The sequence below is a fragment of the Gallus gallus genome, chromosome 23 (assembly GCF_016699485.2).
Source record: "Gallus gallus isolate bGalGal1 chromosome 23, bGalGal1.mat.broiler.GRCg7b, whole genome shotgun sequence".
Taxonomy (NCBI): domain Eukaryota; kingdom Metazoa; phylum Chordata; class Aves; order Galliformes; family Phasianidae; genus Gallus; species Gallus gallus.
Genome location: NC_052554.1, coordinates 1,800,123 through 1,818,565, shown reverse-complemented (window position 1 = coordinate 1,818,565; position 18,443 = coordinate 1,800,123). Strand labels below are relative to the sequence as shown.

General features: G+C 43.8%; 1 protein-coding gene and 1 non-coding gene across 3 annotated transcripts; both read right to left on the bottom strand.

Annotated features, from left to right (window-relative positions):
* Positions 1 to 676: 676 nt before the first annotated feature.
* On the bottom strand, positions 677 to 18,228 carry PPP1R8 (protein phosphatase 1 regulatory subunit 8). Of its 2 annotated transcripts, none has more exons than NM_001030891.3 (7): positions 18,131 to 18,228; positions 10,290 to 10,350; positions 6,985 to 7,138; positions 6,232 to 6,452; positions 5,404 to 5,548; positions 4,256 to 4,320; positions 677 to 3,346 (listed from the first exon to the last, which is right to left on the bottom strand). In NM_001030891.3, the coding sequence occupies exons 1-7, from the start codon at positions 18,193 to 18,195 to the stop codon at positions 2,993 to 2,995; spliced, it is 1,065 nt and encodes a 354-aa protein (NP_001026062.2). In that variant the 5' UTR covers positions 18,196 to 18,228; the 3' UTR covers positions 677 to 2,992. The 2 variants fall into 2 exon arrangements, with proteins under 2 accessions (NP_001026062.2, XP_024998749.1); XM_025142981.3 differs by having other exon boundaries at positions 6,232 to 6,380.
* LOC112530235 lies at positions 8,275 to 8,440 on the bottom strand. Its single transcript, XR_003071729.2, has one exon. It is a non-coding gene; the product is annotated as a small Cajal body-specific RNA 1 (non-coding RNA).
* Positions 18,229 to 18,443: the final 215 nt, after the last annotated feature.

The window sequence follows — 18,443 nt, the reverse complement described above, 5'->3', positions numbered from 1 at the left end:
CTAACATTCCCGTACACCATGCAGGCAGGGCCCAGTAGCACTGCAGAGCTTGCATGAACGAATTTTTCTCTTTATTCCCTGGATGAATGAAGACACATCTGTCTCAGATGCTTAAATATTCCTGGATTGAAAACTACCAATCTTTAGCCTAAATGTTACTAAATCCAACAAAGCTTAAGAATCCCTCCCAGCAGTACGCAGCAGGTTATCTTTAAGCAAGCCTCAGGTTACTGCTCTTTACTACAGCTCTCCCCAGAGTCCAGGGCACGCTGCAGAGACACAGTGTGACCAAGGACAGCACATTTAGGCTAACCAAGGTGAGTCTGCAGGCCAGAGCCAGCAAGCTAGGGCAATGAGTAGAGCTATGCTGGGCTCTGAAGTTTAACTTTGGTAGAGAGACGATTCTATCAGAGCCTCCACTTAGAAAACAAACCCAACGTTAAGTGGCACTATTTTGTACAGAAGTGCAACATGCTGCAGCACAAGGCAGCAAAACACCAAGTCACAAGTAAAGAAGCTGCAGCAGCTTTAAAAGCTGCAGCCCAAGCCAGCCACTAAGAACAAGCCTGCAGCAGTGGTTGTGGTGGCATAACTCCTTTAATAGGCCACAAAAAACGTACAGTCTTAACTGCAGAAGAAGTGTAGACTGGGAACGAACACACTACACTCACCAAACTGGCAAAATCTGCATTTAATTTACAACATAGTAAAGGTTACAGGTAAAAAGCTCAACAGAAAGTGTGAAAAGGCCTATTACATATTACACAAGTGTACAAACTTCTGTACAAAGCCCCTGGATGTTATACTGTCCCCTCCTGTACTGGCCAGCTATGGCCGTTAAGCTCTGAAATAATGAGAGCTTGTACAAACCCAGGGAGGAGAAGAGCTTTAAAAACCAATAAGCAGTAAAGCTTCCCTTTTCAAGAAAGATCTTGCAAAGAGCCACTGGCAAAACCAAACAATGAAAAATAAAATTAAAAAAAAAATTAAAAAAAAAAGATGACCTGTTCAATGCTTACGTGCTCTAACTAGTCTTACTGTAAAGAGTTGCCTTCATAAAACAGACTGGCTGGAAACAGAAAACTCTACATCCTGGAAATAAGCAAAAATAAAACAAAGTGTGAGATTTTTAGGGAGAGTACGGAGTGTCGGAAAGAAGAATGTCTCATTTTCAATAGCAACTAAGCACAGAGTGGCACAACTATATCATGGAGAAGTTACCATGTTCATCAGAGTAATAGTTTGAGCTAGATATGAAGGCATGGGGGGGAATAAACCAGTCTCTAAAGGCATCACTCCTATGGGTGGGGTAGCCACTAGCTCTACTTGCCTCAACACCATGATAGATGCAATCACTCTGCAGATGCAGAAGTCACACTGATTTTGAAGCATCTGTCCAAAACAAGTCTAGCGCCTACAGCACAGAAGAGGCACTATAAAATAGCACTGCTTCAGAAACCATCATGTTTTCACAGAAATTCTTAGCCTGGTAGCTACAGTATTGTACACACTAATGGACAGCTGGGTACCACTGTCATTTTAGTGCACATTTCCTGGAGGAATCCCCCAAATAAAGGAATGTGACTACATAGCTGAACTGCAATATATAGTGTTAAAGTCAAAAATAAATCAAAGAAGAAAATAAAAAAGAAGGGCTCTGGCCTTACCTTGTATAAAGGCATACAATCTGAATAAATCTGGATCAGATTTTCAAATCTAAAACTGAGGATTTCATGGGCTAGAAACAACAATCCAAATCCAAATCACAATTCTCATTTTACTCAATGGGGAAAAATGATGAAATAGTTAAAAAAAAAAAAAAAAGGATAAAGGCTCATGTCATGAAACCAACCTGAACTTGGTGTACTGCTTTATTCAGGGTGAGGCAGAATCTCTACTGAGAATCTGTATTCTAGCTTTAGGTAGCACGTAATTCTTATCCTCTGTTACCAGCAGCCAAAATACTGTGTAGACTGCAGTTTTAAACATGAGAGTCCTGTAACACAGCTGATGGCTGCTCATGTTCACCTGTGCCTTGTTGCATGTCACATACTCTAAGCTCAGAAATGCCATCTGCAAGTAAGAATGAAACTATTTAAGTTAAAAGGGCCATCAAGTTTAAAAAAGTATCTTCCTCTGTGTTAACTCCACCTTCAGTTATCACTACGTTGTTGTTGATTCTTTGTACACTGTAGATAGTTTCCAGCCACCAGTCAAATGCTCCTAGGCTTGCCATGCTTGTTTGCTGCCACAAACACCAACACAAGCTCAGATCCATCCATGGGTGCCCCTTTATCCACCCACATAGCAGTCTGTGGTACAATACTGGACCACAGCTCAAGAAGCCCAGAGATTCCTCATCCATCTCAAGTCCAAGTTCTCATGAACTCACGTGATGCTGCAGTGCTTTGGGTGGAAATTAAAACAAGTTGTAGTCAAAGTAGGAAAAAAAAAAAAAAAAAGAAATGCCCCACATGTGTGAGGCTTTGAAAAGATAAAAAATAAAAGCTGGCCTGTATTTAGCAAGTTCTAGAACTCAAACCAGTGGGATTTCTGGAAGGCCTGGCCCCAAGAATATCGACTTCTGATACAGCTGACCTGCTATGAGCAAGCCTGGCAGGAACGACGTTACTCATAGTAAGCACAACACCTAAATACACACATTTGCAGGGTCATGCCATAAATGATAACTAAATTGTGTGATTCTGCCCCTTCAACTTGTATGATCAAAATTCATAGTAAAGACCTCTGGGGATAGAGGCTAAGAAAAGGCTGCCATATATTTTGGTTCAAAGGGAGGTGGTAGCTATATTGTTGTTGTCTTTTTTTAAACAGTTATAAAAACGTTTGAAGACAGATCTTTAGAGGATTATTTCACTTCTCCAATCTCCGTATCACATCTGGTTAGGACATTAAAATTTCAAAAGGACAATACTACACATAAACAGTTTCTGGAGTTCGTAACTCCCACCCTCCCTCAACAAAACCTAACTCAGATCAGTAGAGAAGGGGTTGGCTTCTTGCCCGGCCATGCCTCCTTTGCATATTTCTTCTTCTTGGGTTCATTCACAGCTTCAGGATTAAAGACAGCAGGATTTGGAGCTGGGTTCATGTTAACTGTTGACGGTACAACAGGAGTCAGGTCCACATCTGGGGCAAGATTGGGGTAGGGCATTGGCAGACCACCAATGAGTGCTGTCCCATGGACGCCGTGTGACTGGGAACCTGCCTCATTGTGAGTTGGAGGCAAACCACCATATAATCCTCCACTGTAGGGAAAGTTTTGCATACGCCGTGTTGCAGAGTCATCTGTGGTCAGTGAGCCTGGATTGTCCAACCGTTTTTTCTGTAGAGGAAAGCATTTTAACAGTTACACAAAATACATGAAACAAGAAAGCTACTTAAACTAGATGGCTACACAATTTTCCCCCAAAACACACTAAGAGAGGCCACAAATAAGTAGTCATAGATATGAGTGGATTTCCCAATCTTTGTCCCAGAATATTTCCTTTGGGTTTCTTTGAAAACTACTCAGTAATAAATGGTTAAAAGTGCACAATGAATGCATACCAATCTTGAGCTTTTCCTGAACACCAGACCAGGTAGGTCATTGGTCAGTAATACAGTCCCTCTTTTCCCCTTTAGTAAGAAACTGCAATTTCTACATCACTTGAATGATCCTGATCATCCAAATCTTCTCCTGCAAGCAGTAAGTCTGTGGCTTAGGTAGGATGATCCTTTTCCACATATATTACCTAGTCTATGCAAGCAACAAATGTTGCTTAGTTACCTGAAGTTTTGCATAACTTCCTAGAGTATTCAAATTAAACACAGCACTGGCAACACACTCATCCTGGGACAGCCTTAACTCTCTAAGTTCTAGTAGACAGCCTTATCAAACCTTCAGCACTTACAGGGTTTAAATAAACAGTTTCTCATTTTTACTTCTTGTTTTCCATATTTCCCACAGTTTCAACCAATGCCTAGAATTACCACACTGAAAGGTGGTTCTTTTGGGGTGCAAAAAAAAAAAAATTGCCATTGATTCCATGTGCTATTAAAGAAAGAAGATAAGCTGGACTTAATGCAAAATGGTCAGATTGCCAAAAAGTATAATTGTGATACATAAACACAACTTCTCCTTAAAAAGAAAATCCCTTCCACCATAGCACATTGTGTTTCTAAGGTGTAATCCATGTGGTGAGTTAATCACTGTAAGAATGGACTGATTGGAGAACTGAAAGTTACTGTGTACCTTAACAGGGACTACTGCTGTCTGTACCATGTTCCTGAAACGCCCAACAGAAGGGTCCACATCCTCTGCAAAGGGAAGAACAGTGCAGCTTTCAGAATCAACAAAAGGAAAAACAGAACATCAGTCAAGTAAGGACATGAAGGAACCTACATGAAGAATTGGTACATGGATCTACTTTTCTAAAAGCCAGCACTCTAGCAGCCCTCAGAAAGCACAAGCATGCTTTAATAAGAAGAGCTAAGTGGCTGGGTGGGGACACCTAGTGGTTTTGTCTCAAGGAGTGTTCATCAGTTACTCTGGAAAGGAAAACTTCCATTCAAATAGAAAATAGGGAAGCGATCTAGGAGAAGGGATAGATGGACATTCAAGTTTACACCCCTCAGACAGAAGGGAATTGTGAGCTGAAAGGTGCTGCTGGACAACGCACTGTGCATGCTCAAAGGCACAAGAGCTGGTCCTTAAAGGCCTTAGGAGGCCTTGAAGGAGTCAGAAGAATTCAACGCAGGCTCTGAAAAATCAAACACGAAGATGTTCTGAGAGCTACATTATGAATAAGAATGGTTATTCTGGGTGTTATGCATTATCAAATTAAGGCAAGACTTACGAATCAGCTGCGCTTACTATGAGTATTAGCCATATAAGATATCATTAATGTCATTAACATAAAACAGCTGAGGAAGAAAAATAACTAAAGAGGAATTAGATACATCTCTAGAAGTATGTTGAATTAGACAAGTAGCAAAAAACTGAGCTGAAGACAGATACTGAACAGGAAGGGAAAACAGTAAGGCCCTGATTAAAAAACAAACAATAAGTTCAATTTTCATTTAGATTCTACAGAAGGCAAAGAATTCAAAACCTCTCATTCTTTTGGACCCATGAGGTCTTTCCAACATCTGATTAAAACTGAACAGTTAAGCTGAATGTGACATCTCCATCCTGCAGAAAATCATACAGAAATTTTACAGAGAGAAGAAAAGCAGAAATCACAGATTTAAGTGAGACAGGACAGCTTCTCTGAAATAGCAGATCTCAAATATTCCCTGCCAAATTTCTGTTCTCTTACCTATATATAGCCATGAGGAATCTCTATAAGAATATTGGAAATTGGGCCTTTAATGTTATCAACTAGAGAGTGAACTACTTACCTGGATTGATAATTTCATCATCATCACTGAATGTCACTCTGGAATTCTTCCGTTTTCTCTTTGGTCTCTGAATATCCAAGTTGCCTTCCTCTATGGTTAGTGTGGAAATTCTTTTGTTGTGGGCTGTGTTAAACTCTGTCAGGTTCTAAAAAAAGATTTAGAGAAGAAACATTTTAAGCAAGAAGTGTGTGAAGTCTGCTTTTGTCATCAGCCGTGCATGTCAAAAGATTGCCCCCCACTGTCTAGCTTCATCTCTAGACCCCTAGGAAGAAAAAGTGTTTTGATGCTGGAACAGATTATCTAGAAATGCTGTTGAGTGTTTTTGTGGAGATGCTAAAAACTTAACTAGGAACCGTCTTGGGCAACTTGTTCTAGCTGACTCTGCTTGAACAGAGGGGTAGGACCAAATGATCCTGAGAGTTCCTTTTCAAACTCAATGATCCTGTGAATACCATGCAAACTGCTTTGCCACTCTCCCCTACCTAACTGTAGGAAACAGTGCTGCATTCACTGTTATTTGGCAATGGGGAGCAGCATGGGAAATCACCCGTGACCTAGTTGGCAAGAGACAACTCTTTGCAAGGCCTGCAATCCCTCTGTGAAAAGACTACTGGAATAGTGGGATTATTGGAGCACTGACTCTGGGAAAAAGCATGAAGATACCCTATCATGGCAGAATTAGATGATCTGTATTTTTCTACCAGCAGAAGACACCTCAGACCATCTTCATGGACAAGAAATTAAGAACCTGAACCAAGCAAACAAGTAAAAAATGTCATCTGTTGCAGATGGGTACACCATCTAAGAACAGTGGACCATCATACTCACGTCAAGCTCCGTCTCCTCTTCTGGCAGGCCCAGCAAACCCTTGAGCTCTTCATCTTCACCACCCATTTTCTCATCTCCTTTAACTGCTGATGGCAGTGTCTGAGGCTTCTCTCGCAGAGTATATGCCCGTGTAGAAGCACCAAATGAAACTGTGGAATCAATGGGTATCTGTTGGGGTTTGTGAGCTTCCAAACGGATGTGACCCAAGAACGTGCCATGTGCTGGGAACATCACAATGGAAAACAATGTCAGTCATCTGTTTGAGCTCACAATGTTCAAGCCTTGAGAAGTTCAAAACCTGTGCATGGTTTCCAGAGATTCAAACCAATGAAGCACTGCTGAAAACATGAGTGTGTACATTTTACCTACCATCTCACAAACTATGACTGCAGAAAATCCTGTACGCCCCAATGTACCATGTCTGGAATCATTCTCTTGGTGAAAAACACAGTATGTCAGCTTTTAGATCTTAGAAAACCTCCCCCAGAATAGAAAGTTTCATTACAATTGTGAAGGAAAGGTCAAGTGATTTTCTTTCACTCTCTGCATCTCTTAAGAGTCTAGAACAACACAAGGGGAAGCAGAGATAAGTTGCCTGGAACAAGCACTCACTTGTTCTTAACCACTGCCAATCTTTCACTAGGATGCTATTTTAGATTATGACCATCTGGCCACACAGTGCAAACAATAACAAAAAATAAAAGGAAAGCACTGAAACAGTAGTACTATTGGACTAAATGTTATGCTACTTACTGCTGTTTAGATCTATGAGGAAAACCCTCTTGAGATGTTTGTGATAGACCAAGGCAGCATGGACCCGAGAGCAAGACTGGTGGTCAATGGTAAAATCGCACAGATCAGGATTCCTCCCAAAGAGATAGTATTTCTTCTCATCAATGATGAGTTTCTGAGATAGAATATCAAACAGAAGAGGATATTAGACTCCTGGAATCTTTTGAAGCTTCCTGGAAAAGTTCAAGAATGTGAATAAACAGAGTAAATGCAAAACAAAGCATCATCAACTGACCAATATGTCAGTAGAGTTTGACACTGATCGGCATAGAAATTTGCATTGCTTCCTTTTAAATTCAGAACAGCTGAATGTGGAAGATACCCAGTTATTCCTCTCTCTAACATCTCACTTGACATGTCAAGAATCACTGTTTAATCAGAAATCCACCTTCACACAGAGTATCTGTTGACAAATGAGGTCCAAGTGCAAATAAAATGTGAACAATTATATTCTTCCTGTTGGAACATCTGAAGCATGGAGGTCTCTCCTTTGAATTTACTTGTGTCTTGTGGAGAACTGCATCCCTTGAAGGCTCATTATAATTCAAACTAGAACAATACATTGATACTCTGAAGGAGTCTCCTGGACTCTTGTATCATCTGGGTACTTTATTACCACTGTCTCTTTACAAATACTGGTTTTCACAAGACTACCCCTTTTCCCCTGTAAGCCCTAATCGACACTTAGCATTCCAATGTTCTCCCTCACCACAGTTACTGCCCCTTAATATTATAGCTGTTTCACCCAGCTACTGATCTGCAAATAGAGTTTGTTATAACACACCTTTTGACACCTTGTTATAACACACCTTCACACCAACAGCTTTATGACAAGCAATACACAGTACTCCCCCCATTCAGTTCAGCACTGAGTGCGCTCCCCAAATTCAATACCTCTGTACCGATGAAATCTGTGGTTTCAGTTTGTGAGAAAGATGAGCACTGACTTCTATTTTTGCATATTCAAACAAGTTACCTAAACAAAATTGGTATACAAACGAATGGATCTTTAAAAGCTTATTTCTTACTCCATATTTCAGCATTTATACGATTTCAAGGACCACAAAAATCGATCCAGTTATTTCTCATTCTTGTCCAAAATCTACTCCAAAACAAACGTCCAATGGGTTTTCATTTGCACTCATTAAATGGTGCTTCAAAAGGTATTGCTAAGATTGAAACAAATTCAGAAATTGGAAGTCTTGCAACAAATCACTGTTGCCTCTACTTCACAGTGATGTTTCCAATATTTTCTGTGCCTCTGAGCTATAACCCAGTGTCATCCTTTACACACTGAGCTTAAACACTGCAGGGCTTGTTTTAATGTTGCACTTTTCAGACCCAGCAATCACAAAGTATACCTCAGACCTCTGGAGGAGACCTGGGATACAGATGGCTCGGTTAGTATCAAGTGCTCAAGGAGCCACTACAGCAAGCAGGACCTCCATGCTACACATGTGCCTGTACCCAGCAGTCACCACATGCTGCAGCACTCAGCACATTACACACTGCATGGCAGGCAAAGTGCCCCTCACTTGAGATGCCTCAACGCTGATGATCAACATCAGATGCTCCAGAAATGAAGTAGGACTCTATGGTCACACCCTAACCTCTCCATGATCACATCCTCTACTGAACCTCTGAGTACTTGGATAGTAGGCTAGCAAAGGCTGTTAAGATTAAGCAAAAAGAACTGCTGGATTAGTATGTGATAGTAGGAAAAGGGAATCTGGGTGTTTCCATCATCTATTTTTCCAATTCAGACAGAGACCTCAGGCTTACAAAGCCAAACTTGGCCTTCTGCAGATCCAAAAGCTCTGGGTAGCACAGCCTAACCATCCATCCTTGGAATGTGACAGAACCAGGATGATATTCCTAGCTGGCAGTTTATCAATGCTGAATTTGTTCATGTATTGCCTAAACCAATGGTGCATTCTCAGCTTCTGTATTGCATTCTGCTGCCTTTTTCAGTCTGGAACAGATCTCCCTTGACAGCCTCTGTGGATTAATTTAGCAGCTCCATATAGGCTCTTTCACCCAAAAGCTCTCCATTCTCAAATATCTAAAAGAAATATGACAAGAAAAACCTTGTCTCATAGAATAAGTGTCCCAGGTGGGAGGGCTGCAGTAAGGCCACCTGCCAGAGACCAGAAAAAACAAAGGCACTGCCAGCTGGCTTTGCTCACCATCTCCTTACATGGCCTGAAAGAAATACTGGAAAGCCTGATGCCAAGTACAATCCTTGCCACAGATGCTATTGATAGGATAGCAGTGGGATGGCTGAGCTGACAAGCAGTCCTAATTCAGCTCTGACCTCCGAAACCTCTAAAACAGTTCCTAACATACAACAACACTGAAAAAAGACATGGAGCATCGTTTGAAGACAAAAAATGCAATGGGATTGAAAGTTATTGTGGGCTAGGGAGAGCCAGTGAAGGATACCTGCATTGAAGGATAGCCCATACTGGTATGAGCCAATTCATTCACACCGTACATGACGTAATGAAGTACTGTGAAGATGTGATTACACGTGTTGGTACCTAGTTCCTTTCAAATTAAGGGTGAGCAAAGATCTCACAAAGGTCAACGCTGGCATTGCAAACTGCCTGTGTTTTCAAATGTGGACTAAGAGAAATTTCTTAAAACAATCTGTAAAACCAACAAGTTACGGACTATCCCCATAAAGCTTCTTTTTGCTGTTTTCTGGCCTGGGAAAATACAAACTTATTTGTAAATCCTCTATTTTGTCTCCTTTGCAAAGCATATTCTGGTATCTTAATCAATTTTTAAATAGTAAATCTCTCCTGCAAGACATCAGAAGAAACACTTCATGTCTGATGCACTTGTGGTAACATACAGTACAAATCAGCAAAGACTAAGCTCCTTAAGTCCTTCTTCATCTAACACTGAGTTCTTAGTTTTCCAAATTTCTGCTCAGAGAAGTTGGCTTGACTTTGCTATCTGGAAACTTTTGTCTGTGTTTCAGTCAACTGGGGGTTAGGAGTCTCTCTGTGGCTAAAATAGAGTCACTGGCTTAGGTCTTCTCTGCCAAAAACATGAAGAGCATTTGGTTTGTGTGTTGGTTTTTGAAGAACTTGTATTCTTACTCTTTTGGATTTGAGATTTCTTTCCCCACGTTATTTGACTAACAAACATCAGAGAGGAGGGAAGTATTTATGAGTGGGTGTGGGAAATGCTATGAGATTTTCTACCACTGGTGCCTATATATGTGACACACTGAGCACACACAAAATCTGCTTTCATACCTCAATGAGTTTGTCTCCTTTGACTACATCCAAATGTAAGCCAGGTGGAGGTTTTCCTGCCCTGGAAAATAAAGAAAGTTAAGTATAGTATCAAAGTATTTAGCGAAAAGTTCATTAATAGTAGAGCCAATGCTCTATTAGATCTACAGACCAATGCAACACAAATGTAAGCAAATTTATATGGGGAAAAAAAAGATTTAACAGCCAAAAATCGTCCTTTTGCTCCCCTCTAGAACTGGTGATGGTCAAAAACATCAGAAGGGTTTCATACATAGCTGAGTAATATAAAAATGTTGGCCAATGGCCAGCGTTCTTCCACTTAATCAAACTTCCCTACAGACACAGGTAGCATGGAAGAAATGACAGCATTAGATGGGAAGGGGACCGTGATCCTACAGCAGTACAGTCCTCCTCCACCAAATTCTCCCAACAGCTCAGCTCCCCCTGCCCTGTGGCTGCACTCCTGCTTACCCTATGAAGCAGATTCACTGGGCAGCTTCATTCCCTTGGAAAAAGGGAGCACCTGGGATTCAGGAAGGCACAGCAAAACAACACTAACACGTAGCTGAACATTAAGGATTAACGCTGGTGTTCAGCATTCACAACCACAACAGCCCCATGGCATCAGTACGCTGTCGTTCACAACATAGGATCCTTGACTGCTGAGAGCAAACCATCTTTTTCTGCTTAGACCTTTAAAAATGTGTATTTGTAACACTCTCTTGCTGACAGTACCACTGCTGCTTTTCTCTGTGGCTCTCTGTGCAATAGCAGTGACCCAGTTCTGCACTGCTGCCCTTCCAAGAACAACCCCAGAGATCACATTTCCATTTATTACTTTTCTTACTGCACAGTGCAAGCCAAAGGAACGGTGACAATGGACAGTGACATTCTCAGCATTCATGGGAAGAAAGAAAGGTCACTGGTAACTCAAGTTTTTTGAAGGGGTTAAATATAGATCTTCGTGCTCCTGGGACGTTTTGAAGGTTCATTCTGTGCCCTTGGATCAGTTGGTTACTATACACATGCCCTCTGAGGTAACTTCATATAGGAGCAGAGTCCTCTATTATTCCTACTCATTTATTTCTCAATTAACTAGAATCTTAGAATCAGAGAATCCTAGAATGGCCTGGGTTGAAAAGGACCACAATGATCATTAGTTTCAACCCCCTGCTATGTGCAGGGTTGTCAACCACCAGCCCAGGCTGCCCAGAGCCACATCCAGCCTGGCCTTGAATGCCTCCAGGGATGGGGCATCCACAACCTCCTTGGGCAACCTGTTCCAGTGTGACACCACCCTCTGTGTGAATAAGTGGAGTATCTCTCTTCAGGAGCTTAGGGGGAAAAAAAAAAGCATGCAAGTATCCATTCCCTAAGCCCTCTTAATGAACGCTACAAATATTCATTATTTCTTGAAGCATGGTAATCAATAATCCTTGGCTTTGAAAGCAAGAAGAGCACCTCTTCTAATATTTGCATCATCTGTAGAAAGCAGTGTCACTCAAGGTTAACTTACAGCTTAATTCCACAGCAAAGGAGAATGAGGACATCTGTGGTGATTGGTCCAACATTAGATGCTAAACATGACCATCCAAACACAGTGCTCATTTCACAAAGCTCCAACTCCTGGCAGCCAAAGGCCCACAGTGCTGCCAAGAGGTGGGACAGTAACTGACATGGTGTGACAGGAAACCATCTCGGCTGATGTTTTCAATTAGTGCTACCATCCTTCTGTTCTTTTTTTATAGAAAGGACTCAGTAAAGATGCGTGGTGAACACAAGGGTTGTTTGTGATCTTGTGCACCAGCAATGGAAATAAGTCATACATGCTTTTCTCAACACGCAGCACACACACTGCTGAAGCTGAGATCAAGTCAGCAATGGAACATGCAGTGGTGAATAAATACAGTGTTGAGGCCAAACTCTTTAGGGTTATTATTTAGCTCACACAGAGTGGTTTCTTCCCACTTGGATGGAGAGAAGAAGGCTGCAGAAAGAAGCGCCCAGTAATTCTGATCCAACCTTGCTCTGTCTGGAGGAAATACAATGGTTAGGGCACTGAACTTCAAACAGAGGTGGATGGGAGATATTTATGACTTCCTCTGCTCTTGGAAGAATTAAAATAATTCACAGAATCACAGAATACCCCACGTTGGAAGGGACCCATGAGGAGCATTGAGTCCATTTCAACTAGAGCAAGGAGACATAAGCACAGGCTTCAAATTAGCACGTTCTTAATTGCCCTCCCCAGAAGGTCCCCGTGAGGTCTGTCTGATGGAAGAGTTCTGAGGAGAACTGGAGCTGCTTGAACTGAACAAAGCATTCCATTTGGGTTAAAGCAATTGTAGAACTTCACCTTAGCACTGTTTGTTGTCTTGTTACAATGCACAGCTCCACACAGAATGAGACTGCACTGCTTCACTCAGGTTCCCTTGGTTACCTACTTGGGAACAAGGTCTCCATGGAATACAGTGAAATTCAGAAACCTATATGCATATAGAACCTCTGAAAGGAGGGACTTAAATACCCCATTAGAGAGAACTAAAGGTTCTATGGCATCAAAAACTCAGTTCAAACTGCACCCAATTGCACTGAACAATGAATGTCAAGCCATAAGCAACAACAGAACAATTATTAGCTAAAATTGTTCCTTTGTTTTCCAACCTAAATTTCTTTGCTGCTCTCATCCCTCAGTTTTTTTAATTGCCAGTACTATCCTTCTTTGAGGATACTTCAGCCAGTGGAAGTCAGGGTTGATTCTACTTCACTAGACAACAAAAGCTCTGTTCAGTTTCAAGGTAACATCTCCATTCCCTCACCTATGACTTTGTCCATTTTATCTGTTCAGTCTGAAATGAGCTTTCCTAAGTCCAGGTGACAGAGATTGCACATTTTCACCTGCAAATTCTACAACAGCATTGCCACCTCCATTCCTTACAAAGAGACACATCCAGCTCAGGTGGAGCGTGAGTCTGTATTTATTTATGTTACTAGAGATTGATGGTCCTTCTGAGATTAAATCTTGTACTTATCCTTCTATTTCTCATCAGTGAGTTTCTGGCTAGGAGTTCCTCACTTAAGTAGTTAGAACTTAACTAACCTCCATCTTATATCCCTGTATTTACCTCATTTTTATTGTTCTTGTCTTCAGTTATACCAGAAGGACTGGACAACACTCTGACCTTTTTAGGCTGACCACACATCTTACTAGTAAGAATTGCAGTCGCTTTCGTCAAGGTCATTAATGAAAAAACCATGAACCCAGTCAGCCATAGACTCTATTAAATTGCTATTGCCTCCTCAAAGTCAACTGCTTATACACTCACCCGATCCCCTCTACAGCATTTTAAATGACCACTTCCTATGCATCCTGAAAGCAATTCTCAAAGAAAGATGGCTCACCTGGCAGACACCCTCTGCTCCCTGATTCCAATAGTTAGTTCCTTCAAAATACAGCCCAGCAGCTGGACATGGCAAAGTCCAGGCCCTCCCATAGCAAATCCAATCAAAAACTGCTTAATAATGATTAGCAGTGATGTATTTCAGAGGGACAACAGCAAACTAAAGCAACGTCCAGACTGGGTTTTTGAAACACTTAAACAACAGAAGGCAAAGATTCATTCTTCTGTATTAGAAACTAGAAAATGTGTTTCTTCAGTTTCCTCACCTTGTGCTTTAAAGGCAGAATCCCTGTTCTCTGTGCTGTGCTGAGATGGAACTCGATGATCATTATGGTTCTTTTGAACCCAGGCCATTCTATGATTCCGTGATGAATCTGTATGGATTATTTCTACCCTTGATGGCAAACCTTTTATTGCAGAACTAGACAGTGATGGGAAAGGATAGGCACAGACAGACAAGAAGATGAAGAGCCCAGGCTGAGCTGAATCCTGTATGGGGCAAAAAGCTGGAAACATTTCAGAAAACGAGAACAAAGCCACCAATGCTTTGGGATGTGATCCTAGCTAGAAAGTACCAAATAATGGAACTGAACTCAACAATACCTTTTCAACAGCAATAACACTCAGTGCTGACATAACAGCAGGGTTACAACATCTGCATCCAGTTGAAATGGAGAGCCTCACTGAAGCAAGCCCTATCCAGCCCAGAGAGAAATCTTGAGCTTTAGTTGTTCGGGACACAGACAGGCCAAATTCAGTTCTGTGTTCGTTTAAAATCAGGTCAGTTATTTAGGTTTTTAATTGTGGGCTCGGAAGACTAATTTAGCCACTCCCTAAAATCTTAGTGTAGGTGACTGCTATGCACATCTTCATGCTGAGCTTCAAGGACAAGGCACAATTTCCAAAGCTCTAGAGCTCACCCTCTCCAGAAATCTGTGTAAAATCACTGCCAGAGCGGCCTGTTCTGTGCTCACACAAACTGAAACCACTGCTGCCAGTCAGGAATACTATTTTACATGTATGTACACTGCAGAACAAGCTTGACATCCCAGCTACTGGCGTGTCCTGACAGAGCACAGCACGATTCCTGATCCCAAATACAAGTCTAACCAGGACAGAAGGAAAGACAGGTGATATCCATGAAACAGGTGATGTCCACCTCAAAACCAGGCCCAGCACATCTCTACCTGACAGGACTAAAGCCACCTCAGAAGGTATGCCAGAGTCCCAATAAAGCCAGGACACGTAATTGTTTCTTAAGGACACTGTGAAGTCTTGTGGTTTGACTAACTGTAATCCATGAAAAGCACTGCCGACGTCTTGATTACAGCTTTAATCTGACTTTAATTATGTAGCCCGTGCCCTTGGGCTGCACGAGTCCATGGAAGAATTACAGTGCATGCATAAATGAGAAGCAAGGAAAGGGAATACTATTAAGACAGATGACAAATAATAAGTGCTGTCTTGAGTTAGTTCAACTGCTGGAAATAAAAAAGAATGACCCATACCAGCATGAGAACCAAACCAAAGTACAGACTTTAAGCCATTGAAACCCTTAAACTTCAGTCTTTTCTGGAAACTGAACACTACAACATTATCCATATTGGGGAAGAACAGATAAAACAACACAGGCAGAGCTCAAAAGCATGACCAACAGCTCAAAGACAGGGAAAAAACAACTACTTTGGACAATCATGTTTAAGATATATTTCTTATATGATAGGTATTTGTAGCCCTTACAGCAGCTCCAAGTGGAGGTAGAAGAAAAAATAGGTAAATAAAGACTATGACTTTGGTTCCAACACAAGTTAATGAGACTGGAAGGCACTCCCTGCAGAAGAAGCTGCTACTCACCATGAAAGCTCCCCGAAATGGGATGGCTTCTGGGCACCCAGAGCTCTCCCTGCTAAGGTCTACCCGGCTGCCTAGACCAAAGTCTGGGATATGTCCACACTGGGATTCTCTGGAATTCAGAGCTTCAGATTGGTCCAATTCTGCCACTGCAACCATTTCCACTCTACAGAATCCTAATGATGAGAAACTCGTCACTTACTGAATATCGTAACTGCGTGCTCTTTGGTTTGCCCTGAAGCAGTAAGTACTTTCAAATCGTGAGCTAGAAGCTGTAATTCAGTAGATACTAAGGGAGGTCATGTAAATCTTTAACAAGAAATACATTCTACTCTTTCCAGACTGGAAAAATAAACCAGAATAAATCCAGCATGACAGGAGAGATCCTCCCCACCAACCCTAAGTGTCCAACAGTCTCCATTTTCAGTTGCCTATATTTTTTGTAGAACACAAACACTGTGACTGGTAGCTATCTATATTGGCTTCCTGCTTCAAATTATTTTAATTCAGTTAATGAAACTACTTACCTGCTTCAAAATAAGTGTTAACCAAGAATTTCATGTTGGCCCACACAAAAAGGAGTTATTCACTGAAATTAATCGCCACATCTTTGCACAACAATGCATGTAAGAATAGACAGCCAGGGGTACCTTCACTATCCTGCATAAAGCTTGCATGAAACATTATGATTTGTACATGTACAATAAAGGTACTCAGAAAAATAAGGAGCTCCCTTCAAATGCATGAGTGTCCAAACACAAACTCCGGTTTACTTGTGAAGTACTTCAGGAAATTATACTAAAAGAACATTCAGATTGAAGGAAAAAAGGAAAGAAAAAAGAAAAAGATTGGAATTGTTAGGAAGAAACAGGGCCCCAGTCTCCTGAGATGGCCTCTTACTGCTGGGTGTGAAAACTCCAGCTTGGACCGTATCCCAGTGCAGTGGATTGTGCTTCAAACCTGGGTCAGGTCAGCAGCAGCACGGCGCAGAAAGCTGCCTGGCTGTGAGCCCCTGCTTTGCCTGCAGCAGAACCAGTAGGTGACAGAGCTGAAGAGGCCCTTTACAGGCAGTCATCCCCTCCACAAGGTACCTCTTTAGGAACTGTTCTACAATAGCATTCAAGCAACTGAAACTAAGCACTGAGTAAGCCATACTTCTCCCAGCTGTTCCATCTATAGCTTTCAGTGGTGGAGATCACCCAAATTTATCACCAAATGTAATGCAAGTTGTTGAGCGCTGTCATATAAAAAGGCTAAGAAAAACAATCCAGCTTTCAAATTTCAAGTTGGATATCCAGAAGGTACTGAGCATGGGGCCACCAGGATGCTCAGAGGGCTGGAGCGCCTCTCCTGCAAAGACAGGCTGATGGAGCTGGGGGTGCTCAGCCTGGAGAAGAGAACGCTCCAGGGACACCTCATTAAGGCCTTCTAGTACTTGAAGGGAGATTATAAACAGGAGGAAAATCATCTTCTTACACAGGTAGATAGCGACAGGAAAAGGGGGAATAGCTTTATACTAAAGGAAGGGGAATTTAGATCAGATGTCGGGGGAAGTTTTCCCTCAGAGGGCGGTGAGGCGCTGCTGCCCAGAGCTGCGGGTGCCCCATCCCTGGAGGTGCTCAGGGCCACGCATGGGCCCGGGGCAGCCTGACCTTGGCTTGATGGGCAGCCCTGCCCGCAGCAGGGGGCCTGGAACTGGACGGTCTGGGAGGCCCCTTCCAACCCAACCATGCTGTGATTCCATTCGCTGGTTTGGTCTAACTCACATCGCCGCTTTACAGATCACCATCTTGCCTCATAGAGATGCTTGACACTGCCTATATCCAGCTCAAACATTATTTTAATTTTATTTAAGATTTAGATGGCTTTACTATTTAAAGCAGGTGCTTAGGGAACAAACGAAAACTGAACAGCACGTTGGCCGTGCACCCGCTCATTGAGCACTGCCTTCCAGCACTAACAGCCCAGACCTGCAGCCGGATGACTGTGCAATTAGGGCCTGCAGTCACGCACACGCGTGTGGAGGACTCGCACCAAGGCGCTGCCGTCCCCTTTCATCTCTGTCGTGCCATTTTCCCCATCCATCCCCCGAGCAGCGGAGCAGGGCCCGGCCGGGCAGCGGGGAAGGCCCACCCCGTCCCTGCTCCGGGCAGAGCGCCGTGCAGACGACCAGTTCAGCCGAACCCACGTCCCGCACATCGCTCTGCCCCGGCTTCCCGCGCTGCCTCCATCCTGACACGGCCGCGCCCGCCGCCCCAGCGCCGCTCGGAAGAGGCGCAGCACCGCCGCAGCTCGGCCCCACGCAGCGCTACCCCGGCCCAAGCTGCCCCCAGCGGGCCCCGCGGCGCTGAGCCGGGCTCCCTCCGGCCCAGACCCCCGACCCCAACGCCGCCCCGCTCCCCGCGGGAGGTCCGGCCCGGGCGGACCGTCTCCTCGGCCCCGAGGCGCCGCAGCCCCGCGGCTCGTCCCGCCCCGGCGCCACTCCCCCGGCCCGGCCCGGCCCGGCCCGACCCGCCGGGCAGCCGCTCTCCGGCGCGGCCCGCTGCGGGCCCGCAGCACCACAGAACCGTGCAGCCGCGGCCCGCTCACCAGCTGGGGCACTCGAAGAGCGAGAGGCCGCCGCCGCCTCCGGCCGAGTTCGCGTTCGCCGCCATCTTGCATCTGCCCCATTCAGGCGGGCCGGGGGCAGCCGGGAGCGGGAGGGGCGGCGGGAGGCGTCCCGGCGTGCTCCGCGCCGAGCGGGGCGGGGCCGAGCAGCGCCCTCAGCCCGGGCCGCGCAGCTTCACGGCCATGCGGGGAGGGGCCGGCCGGCAATCGGCGCAGTCCCGGCTGCAGAAGGCCCGAGCGGTGCTCTCCGTTCCCATAGAAATAACGCGCCCTTTAAAGTCACCGCTTACCCATG

Excerpts from the sequence above, each read along its gene's own strand:
- PPP1R8 (NM_001030891.3), bottom strand. The coding sequence starts at position 18,195 with ATGGCGGCGAACGCGAACTCGGCCGGAGGCGGCGGCGGCCTCTCGCTC. Across the intron at positions 10,351-18,130 it reads CTCTTCGAGTGCCCCAGCTG|GGCAGGAAAACCTCCACCTG; the intron begins GTGAGCGGGCCG and ends TTTATTTTCCAG. Across the intron at positions 5,549-6,231 it reads AAGAGGAGACGGAGCTTGAC|AACCTGACAGAGTTTAACAC; the intron begins GTGAGTATGATG and ends ATCTTTTTTTAG.